Source organism: Macaca mulatta, chromosome 7 (assembly GCF_049350105.2).
Source record: "Macaca mulatta isolate MMU2019108-1 chromosome 7, T2T-MMU8v2.0, whole genome shotgun sequence".
NCBI lineage: Eukaryota > Metazoa > Chordata > Mammalia > Primates > Cercopithecidae > Macaca > Macaca mulatta.
In genome coordinates this window covers 57,526,021-57,548,771 of record NC_133412.1, presented here as the reverse complement: position 1 = coordinate 57,548,771, position 22,751 = coordinate 57,526,021, and the positions used below count along the sequence as shown (strand labels likewise).

Below are 22,751 nucleotides of genomic sequence, written 5' to 3'. Positions count from 1 at the left end.
ATTCTCACAGTGGCTTTAAACAAAGGGTGTGGGGGCTTCAGCCACCAGGAGTCTCTATTGAACAAAGGTAGCCAAGCCATTACTGTTTCCTGTGCACTATTGAAAGCTGAAAATAGGCCAACAAAACATGTAAAAGTTTTATCATGTTCTTGAACAATTTCTCCAGGATGTGATTAAAAAAAATGTAAAGTAGTTACTGGTGAAGAAGCCATATCTGAAGACTATTTCTTCCTATGGTCAAATATTCAACTGAAAAACACAAACCTGCAGAAGGAAAATAGCCTTAAACTATGTTAGTATCTCCAGAATTATAATGGCTCAGTAGTTTTGAGGGTATACAAAGGCTTATATCTAGAGTTATATTAGGAAAAAGACAGTTGCTTTCTACATAACCTAAAAGTTCCAATTTGCAGTTTGCTGGTGAGCAAGGAGGAGTTAACAACATTCTAGTCTGTCACTGCCACCAGAGCTGGAAAAACAGGTTCTCCCCAAACTTGCTCCGTATCCTGTCATTCAGCTGTGACAAGTGACTCAAACCCTGTGAGTTTGACCAAGAATGTTCTACCAGCATTCTTACAATTTTGCTTAAATAAATGTCACAGGGGAATGGTCTCCCCAGTAGACCTGTACCAGGTAAAGTCCTAGCACAGATGCACTCTGGCTTTTGGCTCTCTGGAGATGAACGTCTTAGAATACACAGAGTTTAAAGACTGTCCCACTGCAAGCAGGCAGTCAGAATAGAGTGTAAGAGAAGGATTTATGCAAATGTCAAAGCACAGAGGAAGCAAACCGGGCGAGATGGAACCCTGGGCAGTCAGGGGCCATTCATTCCTGTACAGACTGGGAATAAAGTGGCCACAGGCTTCACCTCAGCTATGTTTTTCCCTAAGGCTGAAGAGGAAGTGAGCCTGAAAGTTTGGAAATGAGGAAGTTAAATTGCTAGACTCCATGTCCCACATCATACAATATGGAAGCCCAGAATACATCGTAAACACTAGATCAGATGGCTTTTGTTCAGAATATCACCCAACTGTGCTCCAGGAGGGAGATATTAATCCATGGGAAATCACAACCAGGTAGGTCTCCGGGCCTGGAAGGAGGCCACCATGAAATACTTACAGCTGAATGACAAGCAAGAATGGGCCTGCGGGTTTTACCTTGTCAGGAAAGCAGCCTGCCTTGCCCCAGCATACCGGCCAAGCCTCTCAGAAGGCACCATCTTTCTGATCGCAATAAATTATGGGACTATTGCTGGAGGGTTGTCCTTAAGAGAAAAGCCAACTCTTTAACATGTCTTAGTGGGAGGAAGATTCTGGTAAAATAATAGATTGAATGTGCCCCAATCCCCTCTACTCCCACTTTTAACTCATCCATCTCACCAGGCTGAAGAGCTTTTTCATTGGTCAGATGGCCTGTGTGAGCGAGGCATCGCCACATCTGAGAGTTTTGAAGCAGCTGCACAGGATTGTCTCCCTTGGAGCCTGATGGACAATCCTGTCTGCTGCTCTCAATTAATACGGTTATTAATTCTGTACATTGATGATGGTGGTTTCTACCTGCTCCATCATTCCCTCCATTAGTTCCTTCAACATCAGTATGTAATCTTCCTGTTCAGTACGATAATTTGCCTTGAATTCTATTTTGTCAGATGCTATGACTATTACCTCACTTTTCATTTGGTTATTTTCCTGGAAAGTCTTTTTCATCCTTGTTCCTTTCTTGTTTATTGATTTATTGATTTATTTTTGAGACAAGGTCTTGCTCTCTTACCCAGGCTAGAGTGCAGTGACACAATCATAGCACAGAGCAGCCTCTGTCTCCCAGGTTCAAGCAATCCTCCCACCTCAGCTTCCACAGTGTGTAAGAGTTCCCTTTTCTCTGCATCCTCATCGGCATTTGTTATTTTTTGTCTTTTTGATAATAGCCATCCTAACTGGGGTGAGATGATACCTTGTTGTGGTTTTGATTTGCATTTCTCTGATAATTAGCGATGCTGAGCATATTTTCATATATTTCATCGGCCATTTGTATGTCTTCTTTTGAGAAATATTTGTTCAGATTGTTTGTCCTTGTTTAATTGGATTGTTTCTTTTTTTTTTTTTAATCTTTGATATGTTTGAGTTCCTTGTACAGTCTGGATATTAATCCTTTATCTGATGAATACTCTGAAAATATTTTCTCCTGTTCTTCAGATTGTCTCTTCACTCTGTTGATTGTTTCTTTTGCTGTGTGGAACTTTTTAGTTTGGTATTATCCCTTTTTTTTTTTTTTTTTTCTTTTGTTGCCTTTTCTTTTGAGGTCTTATTCATAAAATCATTTCCCAGACCAATGTCCTGAAGTGTCTTCCCTTTGTTTTCTTCTAATAGTTTTATCATTTGGGGGTCTTACATTTAGGTCTTTGATTCATTTTGAGTGGACTTTTGCATTGGGTGAAAGATAAGGGTCTACTTTCATTCTTCCACATGTGGATTTTCAGTTTTCTCAGCACCATTTATTGAAAAGACTGTCCTCCCAATGAAGGTTCTCAGCACTTTTGTCAAAAATCAGTTCACTGTGTTATGGTTTGGGTTTATGTCCCCACCAAATCTCATGTCAAACTGTCATCCCCAATGTTGGAGGTGGGGCCTGCTGGGAAGTGATCAGATCATGGGGGCAGATTTATCATGAGTGGTTTAGCACCTCTTGGTGCTGTCCTCACATTCTGGTTGTTTAAAAGTGTATGGCACCTCCCCTCTTGGTCTCATACTCCTGCTTTCACCATGTGAAGTGTTGTCTTCATGAGTAAAAGCTCCCTTAGGCCTCCCCAGAAACAGATGTTACTATGCTTCCTGTACAGCCTGCAGAACTGTGAGCCAATTAAACCTTTTTCTTATAAATTACCAAGTATTGGGTATTTCTTTATATCAATGTGAGAATGTACTAATACAGCTATAGATATGTAGATTAATTTCTGGGCTTTCTATTCTGTTCTATTGATCTATGTGTCTGTTTTTAGGCCAGTACCATGCTGTTTTGGTTACTACAGCTTTGTAGTATACTTTGAGGTCTGGTAGTGTGATACCTCCAGCTTTGTTCCTTTTGCTTAGGACTGTGTTGGCTATTTGGGGTCTTTTGTGGTTCCATATAAATTTTAGGATTTTAAAAATATTTCTGTAAAAAATATAATGAGTATTTCGATGGGGATTGCATTTAATCTGTAGATTGCTTTGGGTAGTATGGTCCTTTTAACAATATTAATTTTTTGATCCATGAGCATGGGAATTTTATCCTCTTCAATTTTTTTTCATCAGTGATTTGCAATTTTCCTTGTAGAGATTTTTCACATCCTTGGTTAAATTTATACCTAGGTATTTTATTTATTTTATAGGTATTATAAATGGGATTGCCCTCTTGATTTCTTTTTCAGCTAGATTATAATTTGTATATATAAATGCTACTGTGTTTTGTATGTTGATTTTGCATCCTGCAACTTTACTGAATGTGTTTGTCAATTTTAATAGTTTTCCAGTGGAGTCTTTAGGTTTTGCTAGGAATAAGACCATGTCATTTGCAAACAAGGACCATTTGAATTGCTCCTTGAATGACCTTTATTTCTTTATCTTGCCTAATTGCTCTGGCTAGGACTTCCAGCATTGTGTTGAATAAGAGTGGTAAGAGTGGGCATCCTTGTCTTGTTCCAGCTCTTAGAGAAAAAGCCTTCAGCTTTTCACTGTTCAATATGATGTTAGTCAAACCTTAGCTGTTTAGTCATTGCCTTTCTTGGGGTGTGGTGGGGTGAGGAGGTGGGGAATGAGCACCAGGCATCTATCTCTAAATAGCCATCCTGTTGCTGTCATTTTCAACATTCCACTTTTATATTTTTCATATATAGCATTTCTACTTGGTTCTTTTTATGACTTCTTGTTACAGCAAAATATTATTAAAATATTCTCTTGTAGACTATATTTATGATGCTACTTAAAAAAATCGTGGTCTACATGTGTCACACCAAGTGTCAGGTTCCAGCCCATGCTGAGGTCCAAGGGGAGTGGGTGGATGGGTGGCAGACAGCAGGAAGAACACTCAGGGGGCTGTAGGTAGGTGAAATGTGGTTTTGTTCAGCAGCTCTCTCACGCTATCCACCTTTATCTCTGTTACCTGCTCCGGCTCTGCGGCTCCTGCGGCTCCCACACTTACAGCTGCATTCCCTGGCCTGCCAGGCTGCCTCTCCCTTACAGGGTCAACAGCTTCACACTCTGTCTCTCTGGGCACAAGCTGTATGTGCAACATCAGCAGGGCAGTTACACCTTTTACAAACAATAGTGGCTCTGAGCCCAGTATGGGCTTACACAAACGGGCCGTATAACAAGTGGAGTTATGCGCCTGTGCGCTAAACTTGCTGAGTCACTCTGGCCAGGATGTCTGCCTCTGCCTATTCGTGACCAAAGCATATCCATTTACTTTACAACATGTTCCAGTGATTCTGCTATAACGATATTTTGTATCCATTTGTTGTATCCCCTGCAGTCTAGCCGTTTGGGGCTGTGAGTCATGCTCCCATGAGGTCTGGTGATGTGTATTGAGAAGGACTAAAGGCCAGGCCCTGGTTGGCGTCCAGGAAGGGAACCCCTGGACAGAGAAAATCACAATGGAAAATTCCCATTTGCTAATACTTGACAACTTCATTCAAAGTTCACTTTAAACTCTCAAAAACAACCACTTTGGAACAAAATAGTGGCCTTAGTTTTTAATCCACCACCCCTGGGCATTAAAAAGGGGAGGACAAGGAAGACTGGATTCCCACCCAGACAGGGTCTTTGATCTACCTGCTGTTGCCCCACACAGCAACCAGCAACCTGGGCTGTGCCACTGAATTCATGGCAAAGGGGGCGGCTGTTTTGTTGGGTGTGTGTGAGTAGAAAGAAGGAAATTCGTTTTTGTTTCAGACCAGTATTGTGCTAGGCACATTCGCATACAGGATCAAACAGCAGGGCTGGAAGAAAAGCTGAAGTCTTTTTCTCTAAGAACTGGAACAAGACAAGGATGCCCATTCTTGCGGGTGCCTTAAGGCAACACATGGGAGAGGCAGGCACAGAATGGAAACGTTTTTCCTCCAACTTTGCTTCTGAGTGCTCTCCAGGGGCCTCTGCCCCCAGGCTACAGTGTCCTCCCACCCCTCCCCACAGACCCCTCTTCCAGTTTCTCACAGCTGTGTGTGTGAGAGAGTTCCTCAGATACAGGCTTCTCTCTTGCTTCTATGGTTTCTCCAGGCTTGATTTGGAGGATGGTCACCTTGCCAGATCACTACCTGAAGATGACATAGGGTCTTTGTAACTTATCCTCGCCCCCAACCCCATCCAACACATACACTTACCCCACTGTTCTGCAGTTCCCAGATGTCTGTCCACCAGGTGCGATACAAACCCAGCACATTTTGGGGTGCTGGCTGTGAGCATGGCTAACCCAAAGCTCGTGTCCCAGGTGCAGCCCACCCAGGCTTTAGACCTGCTTAAGGCCCAGTTGCTTTGCAGGGAAGTCAGGGGAATATATTAATTTTAGTTAATATTTTAATTGCCTGAAAGATTACTTTATAAATTAAAAGGAGAACAGGGTTTTTAATTTTTTTTTTTTACAATTAAAAATGCAACTCAAATATATTCTCTTTTCGAGGGCAAATGATATGAGAAGCTAGATTGTCATCAAAAGACTGCTTGGTGATCCTAAGAGGAAAAGTCATGACTTTTTCTTCTTCCTGTATCACACAACCCACTGGCCCCCTTGTGCTTCTTTCCTTTTGCAATGGATACAGTTACCAAGAAAGGTGACTTTTTTAAACCAATGTTGAATCAAATTCCAAGAGAAAGTAACATGTTTCCGCATTCACTAGAGAGCTTGAGCAGAAGCAGCTTCATTTTCTATGAAAAGCAGAACAGTCTCCAACAGTTTATATGTCATTTAGGAGTTCATAACTGTATTATATTTACTTTTATAGCTCTTAGAATTCTTACACAAGCTCCCAAATACATAGAAAAAGATACGGCCATTGGCTGAGTGCTGCCACCCTAACTAACCCCAAGGAAGCAACTGTTTTCTATTTCATTTTAGAAGGCTTGTGAACAGATAAAATGAACCATCCCTCAAATGACTATAGCATATAACACTGAAACTACAGGGAGAAGCAAATAAAAGCTGTTGAATTGCCAGTTCCAACAAGAAATAGCAAGAATGTTTGACAATACGTTCTCATAGATAGATCTAGACGGCCAGACTCTCCCAGATACCATCACATCAAGTTTATTTATTAGTGTTTTGCTGGGTGTGTGTGAGTAGAAAGAGGGAAATTAGTATTTGTTTCAGACCAGTATCGTGCTAGGCACATTCGCATACAGGATCAAACAACAGGGCTGCAAGACATACACTGAATACACAGGTCTCTGTGCTTGAAGGATACACTTGCACATTTAAAGGAACACCCAGCCTTTTCCCAGAATTTCCCAACCCAGGGGTGGTTATATGTGTACCTGCAGTTTCGTTCTAACCATGCCTGTTTTCTAGAGTTTTAGTTCATTTAGGCTACTATGACAGAATACCATAGATTGGGTGACATATAAATAACAGAAATTTATTTCTCACAGTTCTGGAGACTGGGATGTCCAAGATTAAGGCATTGGCAGATTTAGTGTTTGGTGAGGTCCCACTTTCTGGTTCATAAATGGCTGTCTTGCCACTGAGTCCTCACATGGCAGAAGGGGCTAGGGGCCCACTATAGTTTGGATGTTTGTCCTCTTGCCAATCTCATGTTAAAATCTGATACCAGTGTTGGAGATGGGGCCTAATGGAAGGTGTTTGGGTCATGCAGTCAGATCCCTCATGAATGACTTGATGCTGTCCTTGCTGAATGAGTGAGCTCTTACTCTATTAGTTCCCACAACAGCTGGTTGCTAAACAAGGCCTGGCACCTCACTGCTCTCTCTTGCTTCCTGTCTCACCCTGTGATCTTTGCACACTGGCTTCCCTTTGCCTTCTGCCATGAGTGGAAGCACCCTGAGGCCTTCACCAGATGCCCCCACCTGCAAAACAGTGAGCCAAATAAACCATTTTTTCCTTAAAAGTTACTCAGACTTGGGTATTCCTTTATCGCAACACTAAGCAGACTAAAACAGGCCTTCCCTCAGGCCTCTTTTATAAGAGCATTAATCTCATTCAGGAGGGCTCCACTCTCAGGTCCACCTCCTAATACCATCACCTTGTGGGGAAGAATTTCAACATATTAACTGGGGAGAAACAGAACAGTCAGTCTATAGCACCTCGAATCCACAAGTGATTGTTCCTTCCTTCTTCCCTCCCTCCTCCCTGTTTTAAGTTGAGGAGAGTTTAAGGGAGGAAATATTTACAAAGGTTGGGCAGGGTTAAGGCAAAGCCCCAAGACTAGCAATAGCTAAAAGTTGTTCCCATCTCAGACGTAAAGAGGCCAAGGGATGAGTCTTTACAGAACCAGAGAGAACATGGAACAGGTGGTCTTGCTGTTAATTAAACTAGAAATCAATGCCACTGCCCAGGGGCTGTGACAGCTCAGGAGCCCCTTTTGAAGTGATAGGAAAAAATGGTTTTAATAAACTACGCATTTCTGGACACCCCTCCAGGCTATTTGATTCTAAGCTTCTTCTTTGAGCTATTTTTGCAACTTTGTGTTTTCTCCACATAGCATATCCTTTTGGATTACTGATTCTAGCCTGGTTCGATGTCTTGAGCTGTTTTACAGCTCTGTATAAATGTGTCTGTCCTTTGAATTATCTTTTGAATCATTAGGACATCTGTCTGGTTCCTTCATTGATTAGTACATAAAATAAAATCTCTAACATGCTGTGATGGTTAATATTAGGTGTCAACTTGATTGAGGGATGCCTAGATAGCTAGTATTGTTTCTGGGTGTGTCTGTGAAGGTGTTGCTAGAGGAGATAAACATTTGAGTCAATGGACTGGGAGAGGATGACTCACCTACCCTCAACGTGGGAGGGCACCATTCAATCGGCTGCCAGTGCCACTAGAACAAAGCAAGGGGAAGAAGGTGGGATAAGATGGCTTGCTGAGTCTTCTGGCTTTCCTCTTTCTCCCGTGCTGGATGCTTCCTGCCCTTGGACATCAGACTCCAGGTTCTTCGGCCTTTGGATTCTTGGACTTATAGCAGTAGTTTGCCAGGGGCTCTTGGGCTTCTGCCCACAGACGGAAGGCTGCACTGTGGGCCTCCCTACATTTGAGGTTTTTGGACTCGGACTGAGCCTTTACTGACTTTCTTCCTCCACAGCTTGCAGAGGACCCATCGTGGGACTTCACCTTGTGATCCTGTGAGTCAATCTCCTTAATAAACTCCCTTTTTAGCTGGGCGAGGTGGCGGGCGCCTGTAGTCCCAGCTACTCGGGAGGCTGAGGCAGGAGAATGGCATAAACCCAGGAGGCGGAGCTTGTACTAAGCTGAGATCCGGCCACTGCACTCCAGCCTGGGAGACAGAGCGAGACTCCATCTCAAAAAAAATAAAAATAAAAAATAAAAAATAAACTCCCTTTCATATATACATATATCCTATTAGTTCTGTCCCTCTGGAGAATGCTAATACACGCGTTCATTTTATATTTGTATAACACTTATGATTTTATCCTTCTTTGGAAAATTATCTTTCAACAAAGAAAACGTCACCTCCCCATAAAGTTATCCTGTAGAGAACGCCCTGCAGTAAAGTAAAGTTGCCTGGGCCTCGAGGATTAAAGCTTTCTTATACACAAAGCCATTTTACCACCAGACAGTTGCATCGCAAAGGTTCAGAGTCAGCACCACAAACCGACTCTTGGTCTTTGGAGTCCAGACCAGCTTGCCAGTGCAGATCCATAATTATTTTATGGGGGATCTCATCCCAGAAGCTCTACTGTCTCTTAAAATCTATGGTATGGAGCAAACCAATGCCATTAGACAATTTTTGAAAATCGCTCATAATAATCCGGAACCTCAGTTAGAGTCAGAGGTCCTATGTCTTTTCCCTGGGAGATTCTGCTTTCTATGTAAGCTAATAGATGTGCTTCCAAATTCCACCTGTCAGCTCCATCCAGGCCTCAAATTTAAAGGGATTTTACTGAAAACAGGGTGAATCCTAATTCTGTTCACCAATGCATAAGCCCCAAGTCCCTGGCCAGTAAAAATACTCCCTTCTGCCCATTTTACAGATGAGGAAATGAAGGTTCAGAGAGGTTCAGTATCTTACCCAAAATGGCACAAGTAGCACATAGCAGACCTGGATTCAAATCCAGAAAGGTCAGACACAACCCAGTCCTCTTTCTACTAAACTGCCAGTGCTGACACCCTTTTCACCAAGCTGCCCAGATGTCAAGGAAAGAGTCTCTCCAGAAAATCCAGATGCAAAGAGCATTTCCTGTTTCTTTTGCTTAAATATCCTCTAAAAGCACTTGAGAAACTCTAAGGCCTCATACATTTTTAAAGCTGACATCTAAAATATTTCATCATGAATTTAAATAGTGACAAAGGAGATAATTTCTACCATATATTAAACCATTACTTTTTGAAAAATTACATCACTTTTAAGTATATCAGTGGATTCTAATTACCAAGATGATTTGATACCCATCATCATCCATAAATAATGCTCAGAAATTTTCCATCTTTCTCCTTCCTTCTTAGAGTCATACTTCCATTTCATCTTTCTTATGGAACTGTATTACTCTGTTTGAAATTATATCGAATACCCTATTGTATTTCTCTATAACAAAAAATCTTCAATTTCAAAATGTTTCATATGCTGTTTAACTGTAAAGCTGTAAGTGTTAAAAATATTTCTTCTGGATTGGGTAGTTATTACAACTGTTATTAGTACCTAATTGATCAAAATATAAACACTGCATAAGCAGTACGTTTTATTGCCAACCTTATTTCCTAAATCAACCAGTGGGGCAGGGTTTTTGTCCCCTCAATGAATCTACATATTTACGGATAAATGATTACAAGGTTATATAAGTAAAACAGGTATCACCAGCATTCCTATTTTTGTTTTTCAAGGTTGAAAGAACCTAGTTTCCACAAAAAGTGGAAGACAACGTGAGTTTTAGTAAAGCTGTGTCCTTCAATCCTTTAAACTCCTTTCTCAGTGCTTGATAAAGATTACATTCAGGCTGGTGGTTCCCTCAGAGGGTGAAGGAGAAGGGCAAGTAGAGAGCATTCCAGAAGCAATGAGTCATGTTGCAGTACTTAATCTAGGTAGCGGGAGCATAGGATTTTTGTATTGTTTTTCACTTTAGACGTATTTCACCTTAGAAATATTTCGTAAGTAACCTTTTATATATACCCAGTACTTAATTCTAAAATAAGAGAAAAGAAATATCAAAAAAAATGAAAGATAAGCAATATTTATCTTTCAATCAAGCTAAATAAGTGAGGTTTATGGGGCATCTTTTTAAAGAGATTACTTCGCTTCCTTTCCTACAATGCATTAATGCCTATCAGATGGTACACGATTTCAGATTTGATAGGTTTCCTTTAGCGGAGACGTTGTATCTTCCCTCCAGAGCTACTGCACAGACACTTGATGGGTATGCATTCATTTCTTACCAATGGGCAGGAGAACTAAGGGCAAGTGAGACGGTACCATCTTGAAGAGTGGTTGGGAGGGACTTCACTGACAATGTGCCTTTTGGTCAGAAGGAAATGATGGAGCAGCGCATGCAGATATCAGGGAGAAGGTATTATCACAGGAAACAGCATTTGCAAAGTTCCGTTGTACAACATGGTGTGTGACCATGTGAGGAGACTTCCTATTTTGTTTTCATTCACCTGGGAGGAGTGATTTCTTGCCCACTCTATATATCTCTGCACAGCACCCTCTGGACCTCTCTAGGTACTCTGTCTCACACTCTAATTATTTATGCACACACCCATGCTCTGCAGTAAGCTCGAGTCCCCAGAAAGGGGACAGAAATAAATGCACAAGTCTCCAGGATGCTCACACTTCGTTTTTATTAGCCACAGTTTCCCACAGTTTTCTACCTCCTAGGAAATACACAGCTCACTAAGGGCACCCAGTCACCATTCTGTCCTGCTTGCATGGCTGACACTGTTGCTCACCTGGGGTAAGCAGATCTGCAAAGTTGCCCAGGGCCTGGTATCCTCAGGTACAGAGAACCCCAGGGGAGGAAGAGCCAGAACTTAGAGCCCCTTTCTTCTCCACATGGGATAGGACACCCAAGACAAATGACCCATGCATCATGAAACAGAGGCAGGGCCCTGAGCTGCCCAAAAGGCCTGGGCACTTGGAGTTCCTGCTACCAGCCAGGCCGCTGAACCATTGCCTGCCCACCCTCCCACAGTGGCTAATCCCTAGCCTAGTTGTAAACATCTTTTCAGTGCTGCACACATAATGCAGTCGGATGCCTTCTGATTACTGGTCTCTGAGACCTTCAGCTGCTGAGGTGCAAGAATCAAGCATGGGCATGAAAGGCAAAGGGCTACCACGGCAGCATCGTTCTGCCTCCACCCTGGGCTATGCGCCTAGGAGACCTAGGAGAGCTGCTCCAGGCTGGGACATGAGGGGCCCTAGAGCGGGATGCCAGGGCTAGGAGTGGACTGCCCTGCTGATGGGTCGTTTTTCTGTGAAGAAGCTTTTCAACAGTAGCACCTGACTGAAGCTGACCACGAACAGGGCAATCGTCTCGCCGATAGACCAGTAAGAGACTCGGCTATTAAGGTCTTCCGCTCGGGCCCGGTCCTGGGCTTCCCGCAGCCGGTAATGCGTCTGGGAGTCAATCACCGTCTTCAGAGCCTCATGGATGGTCACGCAGGCGGACTCCATCTGGGCAGGAAGAGAAAAGCAGTCACGCTGCTAACCCATAGACATATGTGGGATCCAGCAAACAGCAAATGCTGTCGTCAGCATCCTAGGTGACATCCACTGAATGCTAACTATGAATCTATGCTAAGGGTTTTACATGGTTTTATTTAATCCTCACAACAAGCCTAATTGAGGCTCAGAGAGGTTAAGTAACTTGCCCAGAGTCACACAGTTAGTATGTGGCTGAGTTAGAGTCTGAGTCCTGAGCTTATGCTTTCAAGCACTGCCCCATACTCTCATATCCAGTCCTTACAATACCCCTGATAGGCATGGATCATTACCCTCACTGTTATTGAGGGCTTATCCCACATACAGATGAGGAAACTGAGGCTCCAAGAGGCTACACGAATTGCCCAAAGTCACACAACTAATAAACAGCGAAGTGTGAACTAGACCACAGTTGTGTTTGGACTCTGAATCCACTGCTCATGTTCATTCTATTATGTAATTGCTGCCTATAGTTTTATGTATAAATACAAACACGTGAAGACACATGCCTCATGTACATAAGCACATACACACACATGCAAAGACACATATATATAAACAGGCACCACATAGACACATACGCTTATGTGTAACACATACTACATCATAACTTTCTTTACCTGCAAAAGTATTCAGTGTGGTAGGCAAAAGTCTGAAAATGTCCTTCCCACCACCACCAAGATCCCCTGCCCTAATTCCAGAAAGCTGTGAATATGATGAGCTGTCATCTCTGTGACTGCATCATGTTAATATGACACAGCTGACCTGAAGATGGGGAAGTTATCCAGGCCTGATCTAATCACAGGAGCCCTTAGACACCAGGAGCTTTCTCCAGCTAGTTGCAGAAGAAGTCAAGACAGTTTCCAAGCATGAGAAGAATTCAATGTGCCACGCTGGCTTTGAAGGTGGAGGTGACCACCCGCCAGGACCAGAAAAAGGCCTCCAGGAGCTGAGGGTACAACAGTCAGCAAGGAAATGGGGACCACAGTCCTACAACCACAAAGAACTGAACTCCACCGATAACCTGAATGAGCATAAAAGCAGATCCTTCCCCAGAGCTTCCAGGTAGGAGCCCAACCTGCCACCATCTTGACATCAGCCGTGGGAGACCCCAAGCAAAGAAACTGGCCACCCTGCTCAGGCTCACACCGTACAGAGCTGTGTGGTAATAAGTGAGTATTGCATTAAGACACTACGTTTGTAGTAATTAGTTACTCAGCAATAGACAACTAATACATTATGCCCGTGGGAAAACGTTGAGTTCTTATTCAGAGGCAGCCTCTAAAACACCATGTATCCAAGACCTAGAAAATTCTATCCTATCAGTGAGTTCTCAGGCTAGAGGAATTCACAAAGCATGCACCAGACACTTACTTCAGTTCCCAAACTCCAAAGGCAAACTATTTGTAAAGTACAGTACAATAAACTAGAAAAGACTAAGTCATTCTGTGACCTCCCTCCCCAAAACCCTTGTTTCTCTCTCACATTAAACCACTTCCAGAAGACAAACAGGAAACCACTGCCAAACAGTGGTGTTACCCTTACTTGCCTCATTGGGTATCCTTAACTCTGGGCCACTCTAGGAGCTGAACTAGACTATGTAAGGAAGAAAAAAACACTTCCCTTCAGCCTCTGCATTACAGGGCAGCAGCTTCCATCTTTCTGGCAACAGGTCTACCTCCCAAAGCTATGGGACTCTCCTGCACACCGTGGAAGGCCCTCTCATCCTGGTCCATGTGTAAGAAGTGGTGAAATGTCACATGTAGAAAGGTGGCATGATCACTGTGTAGCAGATGGAACTGATAGAGTTAGACTGGGTACCAGCTCAAAGAGCAATATCAAGTGAAGAACAAGCCTATTTGTCCCCCAGTGAGTACCTCTGTCCTGTTTTCTCAGTGACATCCTCTATGCCCTATTATTTTGGGCTACATATCATATCTTTCACAACTGGAGTGTAGTTGGCACTGGACTTCTTCACTTCCCCGCATTTGGTAGGTGGGCTATACCTGCAGATATTTGATACTGAAAAAGGGACAAGTGATCCTAAGAAGGGTTCCAGACATCAGGAAGTTGACTCTAAAGGGAACTTCCAAAGCCAACTGGCTTCAAAGGTCAACCACCAGAAGAGAAAGCTCGGGTGCAGGTCTCTGCACTGGGGCCAATCGTCACATTTGTGGTTGCTCCTCCTAGCTCTCCGGGGAATGCTTCCAAAGCTCACTAAAGTATGTCAACTCTCACAGATGGAATAGAATGCTAAACTGGGAAGGAAGTAGGAAAGAGGTAAATGTGGAGTCGGGCTTAACTTATGTGAACCCGTGTCAAAGCTAATTCAATATATGCCATTTCTAGAAGCCTCCCTAGTGCTCCCTGCCAGACACTACCTATACAGGCAGACTATACTACCTATACAAATCCATTTTGTATTTACATCACCCTGGGGATCCCTGGAAAATCATAAAGGATTGAAGGTGGGGCTGGGGGACTCAGGATAGATACTTGTAGGATGAAGTTACAAGGATTTCAAATCATGGCTGAGTTTTAATCGCTCACACTTCCACTAATTCCTTCATTCAAACATTTATTCAATGTTTACTTTTCTTCCAGGCACTGTGCTAGGCCCAAGGAATTAAGAATCAGAGCCAGACACAGTCCTGGGTCTCAGAAAGTTCACAATTTAGAGAAAAAATTACTCAACTATAAAGCAATATAAAAAGAGCCAACAACAGAAGGGTATGCAGAGTCGTGGGAACACCCAAGAGAAAGATGCTGAGCCTGCCAGAGAAGATGGAGTACTTGACATGGGACAAGACAAGCTGAGTCCTGATGGATGGGCAGGACGTCACCAGGCTGAGGATGAGAACACATCCCAGGCGGCAGAAGCACAGGCAAAGAACTATACAGGGCCTGGTCTGGGATCAGGGACTGACACGGTGATGGGGATGCATGGAGAAGCAGCTGTGGGGAGGTGGAAGCTCACAGTAAAGGGCCTCGAGGTCCAAGGCTTTACCATGTGGCTCTGTGAGCAAAAGATTGGCAAGACTGGAATCCCACTTTACGAGAATCTGCCTCTGGCAGATATGATGCAGAAAGGGATGCATGTGAACCAGTCTACGGGCAGGGAAACCACTTAGGTGGCTGCAATTCCACTGGGAAGAGAAGATGCGGGCCTCAATTAAGAAGGTCGCCATGTCAGGGAAGAGTGGATTGGAGGGAAGTTGATGGCACTGAAATCACAGGACTGGATAACAAAGAAGATCATTCTTGAAATCAGTGGGAGGGATGGAGACACACACGTAAGTGTATACATGTGTGTATCATGGTCACAGTATATGTGTATATGTATGTGTGTGGCACACGCATATGTATTCATAGGTACACATATGCATACACATTTGTATGTATAAATCCGCAGAGAACACTACGGAAGGGCTCATTTGATTTTCCAGGCTAGAATTCCATTCTCCAAGTTTATTTGTCACAAACTCATTCAGAAACACTGGACTCACTTGACTGGGGGCTCCTTGGACCGCAGGCCCTGGCCTGGGAATTCAGCAGTACAGGTCAGCATCTCCAGCCTTCTCCCAGGACCCAGAATCACTGGAGAGGAAGGAGGAAGGGAAGAAGAAAAGATGGAGGACGCAGAAATCACAGGTGTAGACACCAAGACAGAGGATAAGTCAGATATTTATGTGAAGCCATCTTCTCTGGCCGAGATCCAGTAACACAGGCCAGAAACCGGCACTAGGACTGCATGAAGAGGCCTCGGTGGCCTTTAAAGGAACAATCTCAGATCAGATCAGATCAGATCAGGTCAGTGATAGCAAAGGGACCAGTTCCAAGAGGGTAATGGAGCAACAGGTGATACTCTACAGCTTTCTTGGCAACTAACACCTGCAGACACCTTCAGGACCTTACACAGACGCTGCAAGAGACCCCAGAGCAATATATCCCCGAGAATCAGAGACACCTGGATGCTCACCCTCACCATGAAAACATGCTACTTCCCCATCCACTGAGATCTTCCATTAGTGCTCGTCTAAAACAAACCTCTTCATCCTGTTACCACAACACTTCAGTTAGGCAATCCCTCAGCCAGCTTCCCACCCAGCAGAAAACCAATGGAACCCCTCTGCTTCCGGGTCCTGTTTTCCCAGGCCACGATTCCCCAGCTCTCCTCCTGTGTGTGACTTTCCACCCTGCTAAGACCACCAGTCCTGGCTGGCTCCCAGCGTCCTGGAGCCTCAAAGGGATGACAGTTGCCACTTCATGGTGACACCCTGACCCATCCTACTTCTCGCACCATCCCTTTCCTCCATCTCCACGCTGACACCCCATCCTGTCCCAGCCACCTGTGGATGCTGAGGTCTTCAGTCTGTAACCACTGACAAACTCCTGCAGCCCTCACCTCATCAGGCCTCCCCTGACCCAAGTATCTGCTTCTTTAAATTCTTTAAGAACTCAGTGACAGGGAAGTAGAAGCTGGCCTCAGAGCACTTAGGAAAACCTTTAACCCTTCCTAGGCCACCAGGGAGGTAGCTCTTGGCCTTTGACCTCTGTCAGAAACCTTCAGCTCTGACCAGGATCTGCCCAGATTCTCAGGAAGCCTGGAAGCCCCTCGAGCTTGGCTTTCCTGAAGTCACGTTCTCCTGGCCCAGGTCCTCTCTCCTAGGAGCCTGGTTTTCCTGAGCTCAGGCCTGAAACAAGTCCTTTGGGCCTGAATCCCTGGCCTGGGCCCTGGTCACTATGGAACCTGTTCTTTCACCTAATACTTACTTTTGTGCCCGAAACCATGGCCTCTGGCCTACCATTGTGCTGCAAGAAGTCTGGGGAGAGGCGAGACAGCAGCTGCTGGGTAAAAGGGGACCCATGCCAAGCAAGATGAAAAGGGCTGGCGAGAAGAAAGAAAGTTACACTCCATAGATGTCACCTGCTCTCTTCATCGAGGAGGCCAAGCTTCTACATTGTCAAGTTTAAGGTAAAGCTCTCCCAGTGAAGCCTTCCTGACTCCTGGAAGAATTCATCAGTGCCTCCTCAAGACCCCTGGTACTTCAGTTACAGCTCTGACCACAGTGCCCCATGGCCAACTGGCTTGCAGGGCTGTGCTCCTTGCAGGGCGCCCAGCACAGGCACAGAGCCATCCACTGCCGGCACAGTGTGTAAACTGAGTGAATGCCGGCACAAAAGCAAGTATTCTCAAAGGCAGGCACAGATGGTTCAAGGAAGCAGGGTCAGAGAAGTGGAAGGAAACGGCTCTTTTGAGGCTAAGCAGGAGCAAAGAAGAGGTTCTAAGATAGAAGAAAAGGGAAGCATAAATCACCCTTTCCTGCAACAAAATCCAACTACTGCTCAGGCTCCAGGAAAGAATGTCTCTATTGACCTAATTCATTAAAGCTTTTCCTACCAATCTGTTTTCTACTGGTTAAGGGGGAAGTTCTTCAGCTCAGCTTTTGGAGACTACAGAATCTTCCGAATAGAGGCTGTTTCAATAGTGGCCAATAAAACTCTCATGAGTATTGGTTGCAAAAGATCTTACACACAATACACACCCTTGGCTGGATCTTCTAACAGCAGTCATGTTGCCAAGCTCAAAGCTCAAACCCAGTTTTGGACAATGGAACTTTCTGTGCATGGCCACTAGTCACCTGTGACTACTGAGAACCTGGAGTGTTGCTATGGTGCAGATGAGGAAGTGAATTTTTAATTTAATATCAATTGATTTAAATAGCCAAATTTAGACACTGGCTACTGTACTGAACAGTGCAGCTCTAGCCTCCAACTGCGTAGGGAAGGTGGAAGACTGGGCAAATGAATCCACAGGCATTCATGAGTGTGCCCAGAGCCACAGAGGAACGGAGCCACCTTGGAGTGCGGCCCAGATCATCTGGCCTCCTTGAAAGTTCAAGACGCTGTGCTTTTGGTTCTGGCACGCGTGCAGCTACCGATGGTTATTCCTGTCTTACAGGTTTCCCTGGGCCCTGACAGTCATTTGACAAGTGTTTGGTGAGCTTCTTCCTGTGCCCCACCTTATGCACTGGAGCACTGAGGATACAAAAGTAAACCATTCAGGGTCCTAGCCCTCAGGAAGCCAGCCTGCACATGAAAGGGAAGGAGGAGCTTAAATAGCAGAAGGGAAGACAGACGGATTAAGGAGGCTGGGATAATAGAATAATGAACCTTGACAGCCATGGGCGACAGACATGACTATCCCCCCAAAATGTCAGAGTTTCTCCTCTGTAGTGCAGAGCTGTTGCTAAGGCTCTACTTGCCAGCCTTCCTTTCATCCAGGTTTGCCACATGACTAAGTTCTCACCCATGGGGCATGAGCAGGTCATATGTATTCCCACTGGGCATGGGCTTTTAAGAAGTAGATGGACTTTTCTCATTTTCTCCTCCTTTGGCAGCTACAGGCAGAAGACCCTGAAGCCCTAAGGGAAGACAGAAAGATGACAAGAAAGAATAAGCCTGGATTCCTGAGTCACACCATGGAGGAAAGCTCCTCACCAACCTTTTCTAGATTATGCGTGACAATAAACTTCTATTCTGTTAAGCCATTGATGTTTGGCATTTATTTTGTAACAGTACCTTGTGTTACTTTAATACATCACACAAAGTAGGACTTTGGTCTTCATGATACAGGCACATCATATAAGCAGAGACACATGACACAGGTACTTCAAAAGTGGTACTGTGCAAAAGACTGAGTGGGAATGAAAGAGTAGACGGGAATATCAGAAGAAAGTACTGCAGGGATCTGGTTAGAGAATCGAAAGGAAGATCGAAAGAAGAGCATGGCATTCTTTAGGACTAGGTGTGAAGAAAGAGGCAAAACCAACCCTGAGACTTCCAGACTGGGAACTGGATAGATGATGACTCCGACCACCAGCCTAGACAGAGGTCAATGAGGAGGAACGCGCTAGGGGGTTCAGCAGCCCCAAACTGCTAATGTTCACTCACCTGGGTGAGAGCCGTGACCCTGTTCCCCATGTCTGGGAGAATGGGAGGCTCATCACCCACTTGAAAGTCAAAGTAGACGGTCTTGTGAGAGAAGGTGGAAAACTCATTACTGAAGCAAAACTGATAAACGCCCTTGACCTCGGCCCGGTATGTGAAGCTGTCGTACTGCTTCTTGGTTTCTCTGTAGATGGTGTTCCCCTGGGGGTCCTCCACATAGCAGTCAACGTCGTAGTGGCCTCCAGTGATGACCTGACAACCATAAGAAGTTTGCTGTTATCAAAGGGGCAATCACCACTTACCAAATGCCAACCAGACACTGTGCTCAGACTCTACAAACATTTCTGTCATTTCATCTTCAAAACTTTCTAAGGCAGGTGCTATGCCACTTCTCACTTTACTGAGGCTGAGCAAGGTTAAATAAATTGGCTGTGGTCACACTGCTTGAAAGTGAAAGGGCTAAGATTTGAATCTATGCCTGTCTGACTCCAAAGATTGTTCTGCAGGGGTTCAATGAGCCTAATCGTTTCCATTTTACAGAAGAAGAAACTGAGGCTCCAAGGTTAAGTAACTGCCTAAGGTTACACAAGATAAAGTAGAGCTGAGATCTGACCTGAGAGCTTTTGGTTCCAGTGCCCAAACGCTTACCTACTGCACTATTCTGAAGCATGAATAAGCATACCCCAGGATAACTGCTCTTCATGAGATGGTGCTGATAAGGCTTCCAGAAATCAAGAGCAAGATGAGGAGGGATATCTAAGAAACTATTCCAATGCAGCTAGATGCCACTGATTCTTTCTTTGTTCAATACTTAACACAAGACATGCAGCAAATCACTGCTTTAGGGCACTGCCACTCATTAGCCATGTGACCCTAAACAAGTTAGTTTACTCTCTGAGGACATGTCTTTATCCATGAAGTGAGGATTCAATGAGTTATCATACCTAAAGTGCTTAGCACAGTGTCCAACATAAAGAAAGCGCCCAAAAAGTGCCAGCCAATTACTGGACAATTGTCAGACTGCAAACCCCCTGGGGGTGCAGTGGAGATGTGGGATCTGATTTGGGGCCACCCTAGAGCATGCATGCTGCACCTCCTGCTTCTCCCTTCCAATAACAGACAGGTGCTCCCTCTCCCCCAGCAAGGGTCATTCTTGGCTTGCTGAATGGGTCTACTAGCTATTAACAATATATTATTACTGATCGAATGCAAGGAGAAGAAAAATATTGATCGAGGCATTCACGGAATTTCTGAGAGTCTTTGGGAATCATTTAGTTCAAACTCTCCTTGTAACATAAGAAAAATAAGACCCACATAAGGCAAAATCTCACAGGTAGGCAATGGCTATAACCAAGATCCCTCAAAGGACACGGTCAATGGCCTCCATCTGCTTCCAAATTTAAATGGCCTCTTTGTCCAGACAAAAGTTACTAGTCCTGCTCAGCAAGCTTTGCGTCAAGCAGTGAGCATCCTGTTGCTGAGTGTGTTTAAACCCAGGCTGGGCACACTTTGACAAGGGATTTCCGCCCTGGCAGTGAACACATGACATCTGAGGTCTCTGCAACCACACAATTATCATTCTTTTTGTCAATGCATCTAGGTTGCCCATGTTAATCCAGTCACAATTTGCATGTTGTCCACACAGATGTGAAAGTGGACAAATCAGTGACTGAGACTGCCACATATAAGTTGTCTCCAAGCGCAAGCTTCCTTCAGTACCTTTAAGCACAGAGGAACTGGTCAAATAGCTTGCCCCATTCCTGCTGCCCGTGGCATCTCATTTCTGAAGTGCCTGTCAGCATGCATCCACAAGCAGATAGCTGTCTGAGTACGATGCCCACTTGGCCCCCAACCCTAGACCTGCTCACTAAATATCGGGGGCAGACTACTCACTCAAGACCTGCTCCTGTCACCTGTGGGCCACGGGTTCTCTCAAAGGAGACAGGAGTACAGGAACTGAGCTTTTCTAAGCCATATGGCAAGAGCCAAGTCATGCAGCCACACCACTCCTGGTAAACACCGCCAGGCATCAATGGCTGCAGTGATCCCTCCTTTCCAAAGCGCCCGTTCTCACTTCTGCTGCCCTCACCTCACCTGAACTTTAAACGCTGGAGAGGGGAGGAATAAAATAAAACTATGAACCTACTTCCTCTCGCTGCCATTTTTCAGTACTCGAAGGCACAAGGCGGTCCAAAAGACTGGGGTTAGAGAGCCTCTGTCCAGCCGATCAGAGCTGGCGTTCGTTAGTGTCTCGGGCGCCTGCGGAGATCTCTCTGGCCAGTTCTCCAGGCTGCGGGACCCGCCCTGGCGTTCCCATCCCGGGTTCGCACCAGCGGCGCTATCTCCTCGCTGGCCAGGCTCGTCTCGGGTGGGCCCTAATGATCCAAAACCTTCCTCCTCACGGGGAAGTCAACGGGTGTCCGGGGACTCCCACCCCATGCACCCTCCCTCCCACCCACTGGACCTGCCTCCAGTCAGGGGCGCGCCAGTGTCCAGTTGAGACCTGGGAGTGGAGGGAGAAGGGAGCGCTGCCGGGCGCCCGGCCTCACCTGGTAATCCAGGGAGAACTTCACGCCCTGCTCCACCTCCTCGTGGAAGCACTGCTTGGCGTTGTCCGGCAGCTCGAAGGTGAGCTCGGCCCCTCGGGGCTGCTCGGCCCGGAGCAGGAGCAGGAGCAGCAGCAGGAGCAGCACGGAGGCGGAGAGCGGGGCTGCGCTGCCCATGATGCTCTCGGTCCCGTCCCGAGGGCCGCGGCTCGGGGGCTGCGCCCCTCGCGGCTGGGGCGGCTGCTGCGGAGCCCTGGGAGTATGTAAGGAGATAGACGTGGCGCTGGCAGAGCTCCGCGCTTCCGGGAGGGCAGGCGGCACAGTGCGCAGCCGCGCGCTCAGAGTGGGCCTGGGCCCCTTCTGTCGGCTGCGCGTGCGCGCTGGTCGCGCTGGGCCAGGGGACACGCCCTCTCCCCGCCTCTCCCGGCTCGCTCGGAGGATGGGTCTAGGCGGAGGGTAGGCGGGCCACCACCCAGCGCGCCCCTACCCAGAAGTGGGAGAAGCCCTGTCCACTGTTCTGCGCTCTCCCGGACCCGCAGGGCTGAGCATCCCCCCAGGTAGGCCCAGGTCCACCCCCCAGCTGCTGCGGCACGAAGCACTTGCGGTTTTACTCCCTCTATATGGCTCTGCTTTTAACAGGCTCTGTAACTTCAGTCTCACACTTCCCTCAAGAAACAGTATCCTTGTTTTGAAATGGGTGTGCCCAAACCTAACACCCACAGTAGTTAGGGGGCTAGGTGAAAGGTAAGGGAAAGCTGGGAACCCGATTAACACTCCTTTCTTCATTCCCATACCCTTCCCAAGGTGAGACTGTGTGAAGGGGGTGGGGGATGAGGTGGGAAGAGTAAGTATAGGCCCATCCTTACACCTGCACTGGGAAAAACACGAGCGTGTTCACACACAAACGATCTCATGAAAACCCAAGTAAAGTCTCGCAGCGACTTCAGGTATATTTTGACTGTCAGGACTCGCTGAAAATTCTTTTTGCACAAAACTGTCATTTTTGCACTTTAACTTCTTAAAAGCTCTGAAAGCACATAAATTGGTTTACTGTCTTACCCATGACCAGTGACTTAAGATTCTTTTGTATAATCGTAACTATGGGTATAGTTTTATATTCACTGTGATCCAATAAACAAAGAGAACAGACATAGATTGTGATATCGATACTCAATAAATAATTTATTCAGGAGAGCATTACTAGACGTGGTATATCTTGATTTCAGGAAAGAATGTTACTGCCCATATAGATCTCCGCTGGACACATTTCACCATGGATGAGCATGCTGATGTGTGAAAGCAATCTGTAGGCTTGGAAATAACATGCATGCATAACATAGTTAATAATATTGACTGGCTCAGTGACAGGCATGGAAGAGGTGTTTAGTAGTGTCACTTAA

General features: G+C 45.5%; 1 protein-coding gene across 3 annotated transcripts in view; it reads right to left on the bottom strand.

Annotated features, from left to right (window-relative positions):
• The window catches only part of TMED3 (transmembrane p24 trafficking protein 3), a 102,743-nt gene extending 81,068 nt beyond the window's left edge, over positions 1-21,675 (bottom strand). The window contains exons 1-4 of one of the 3 annotated variants that reach the window (XR_013395187.1): positions 21,355-21,675; positions 18,809-19,057; positions 18,165-18,279; positions 10,979-11,827 (exon numbers count right to left, since the gene is read on the bottom strand). Coding sequence is in view for 2 of the 3 variants with exons in the window: in NM_001257920.1 (NP_001244849.1) it covers positions 11,591-11,827; positions 18,809-19,057; positions 21,355-21,528 (660 nt within the window). In the remaining variant the exon portion in view is untranslated. 3 annotated transcript variants of the gene reach the window in all.
• Positions 21,676-22,751: the final 1,076 nt, after the last annotated feature.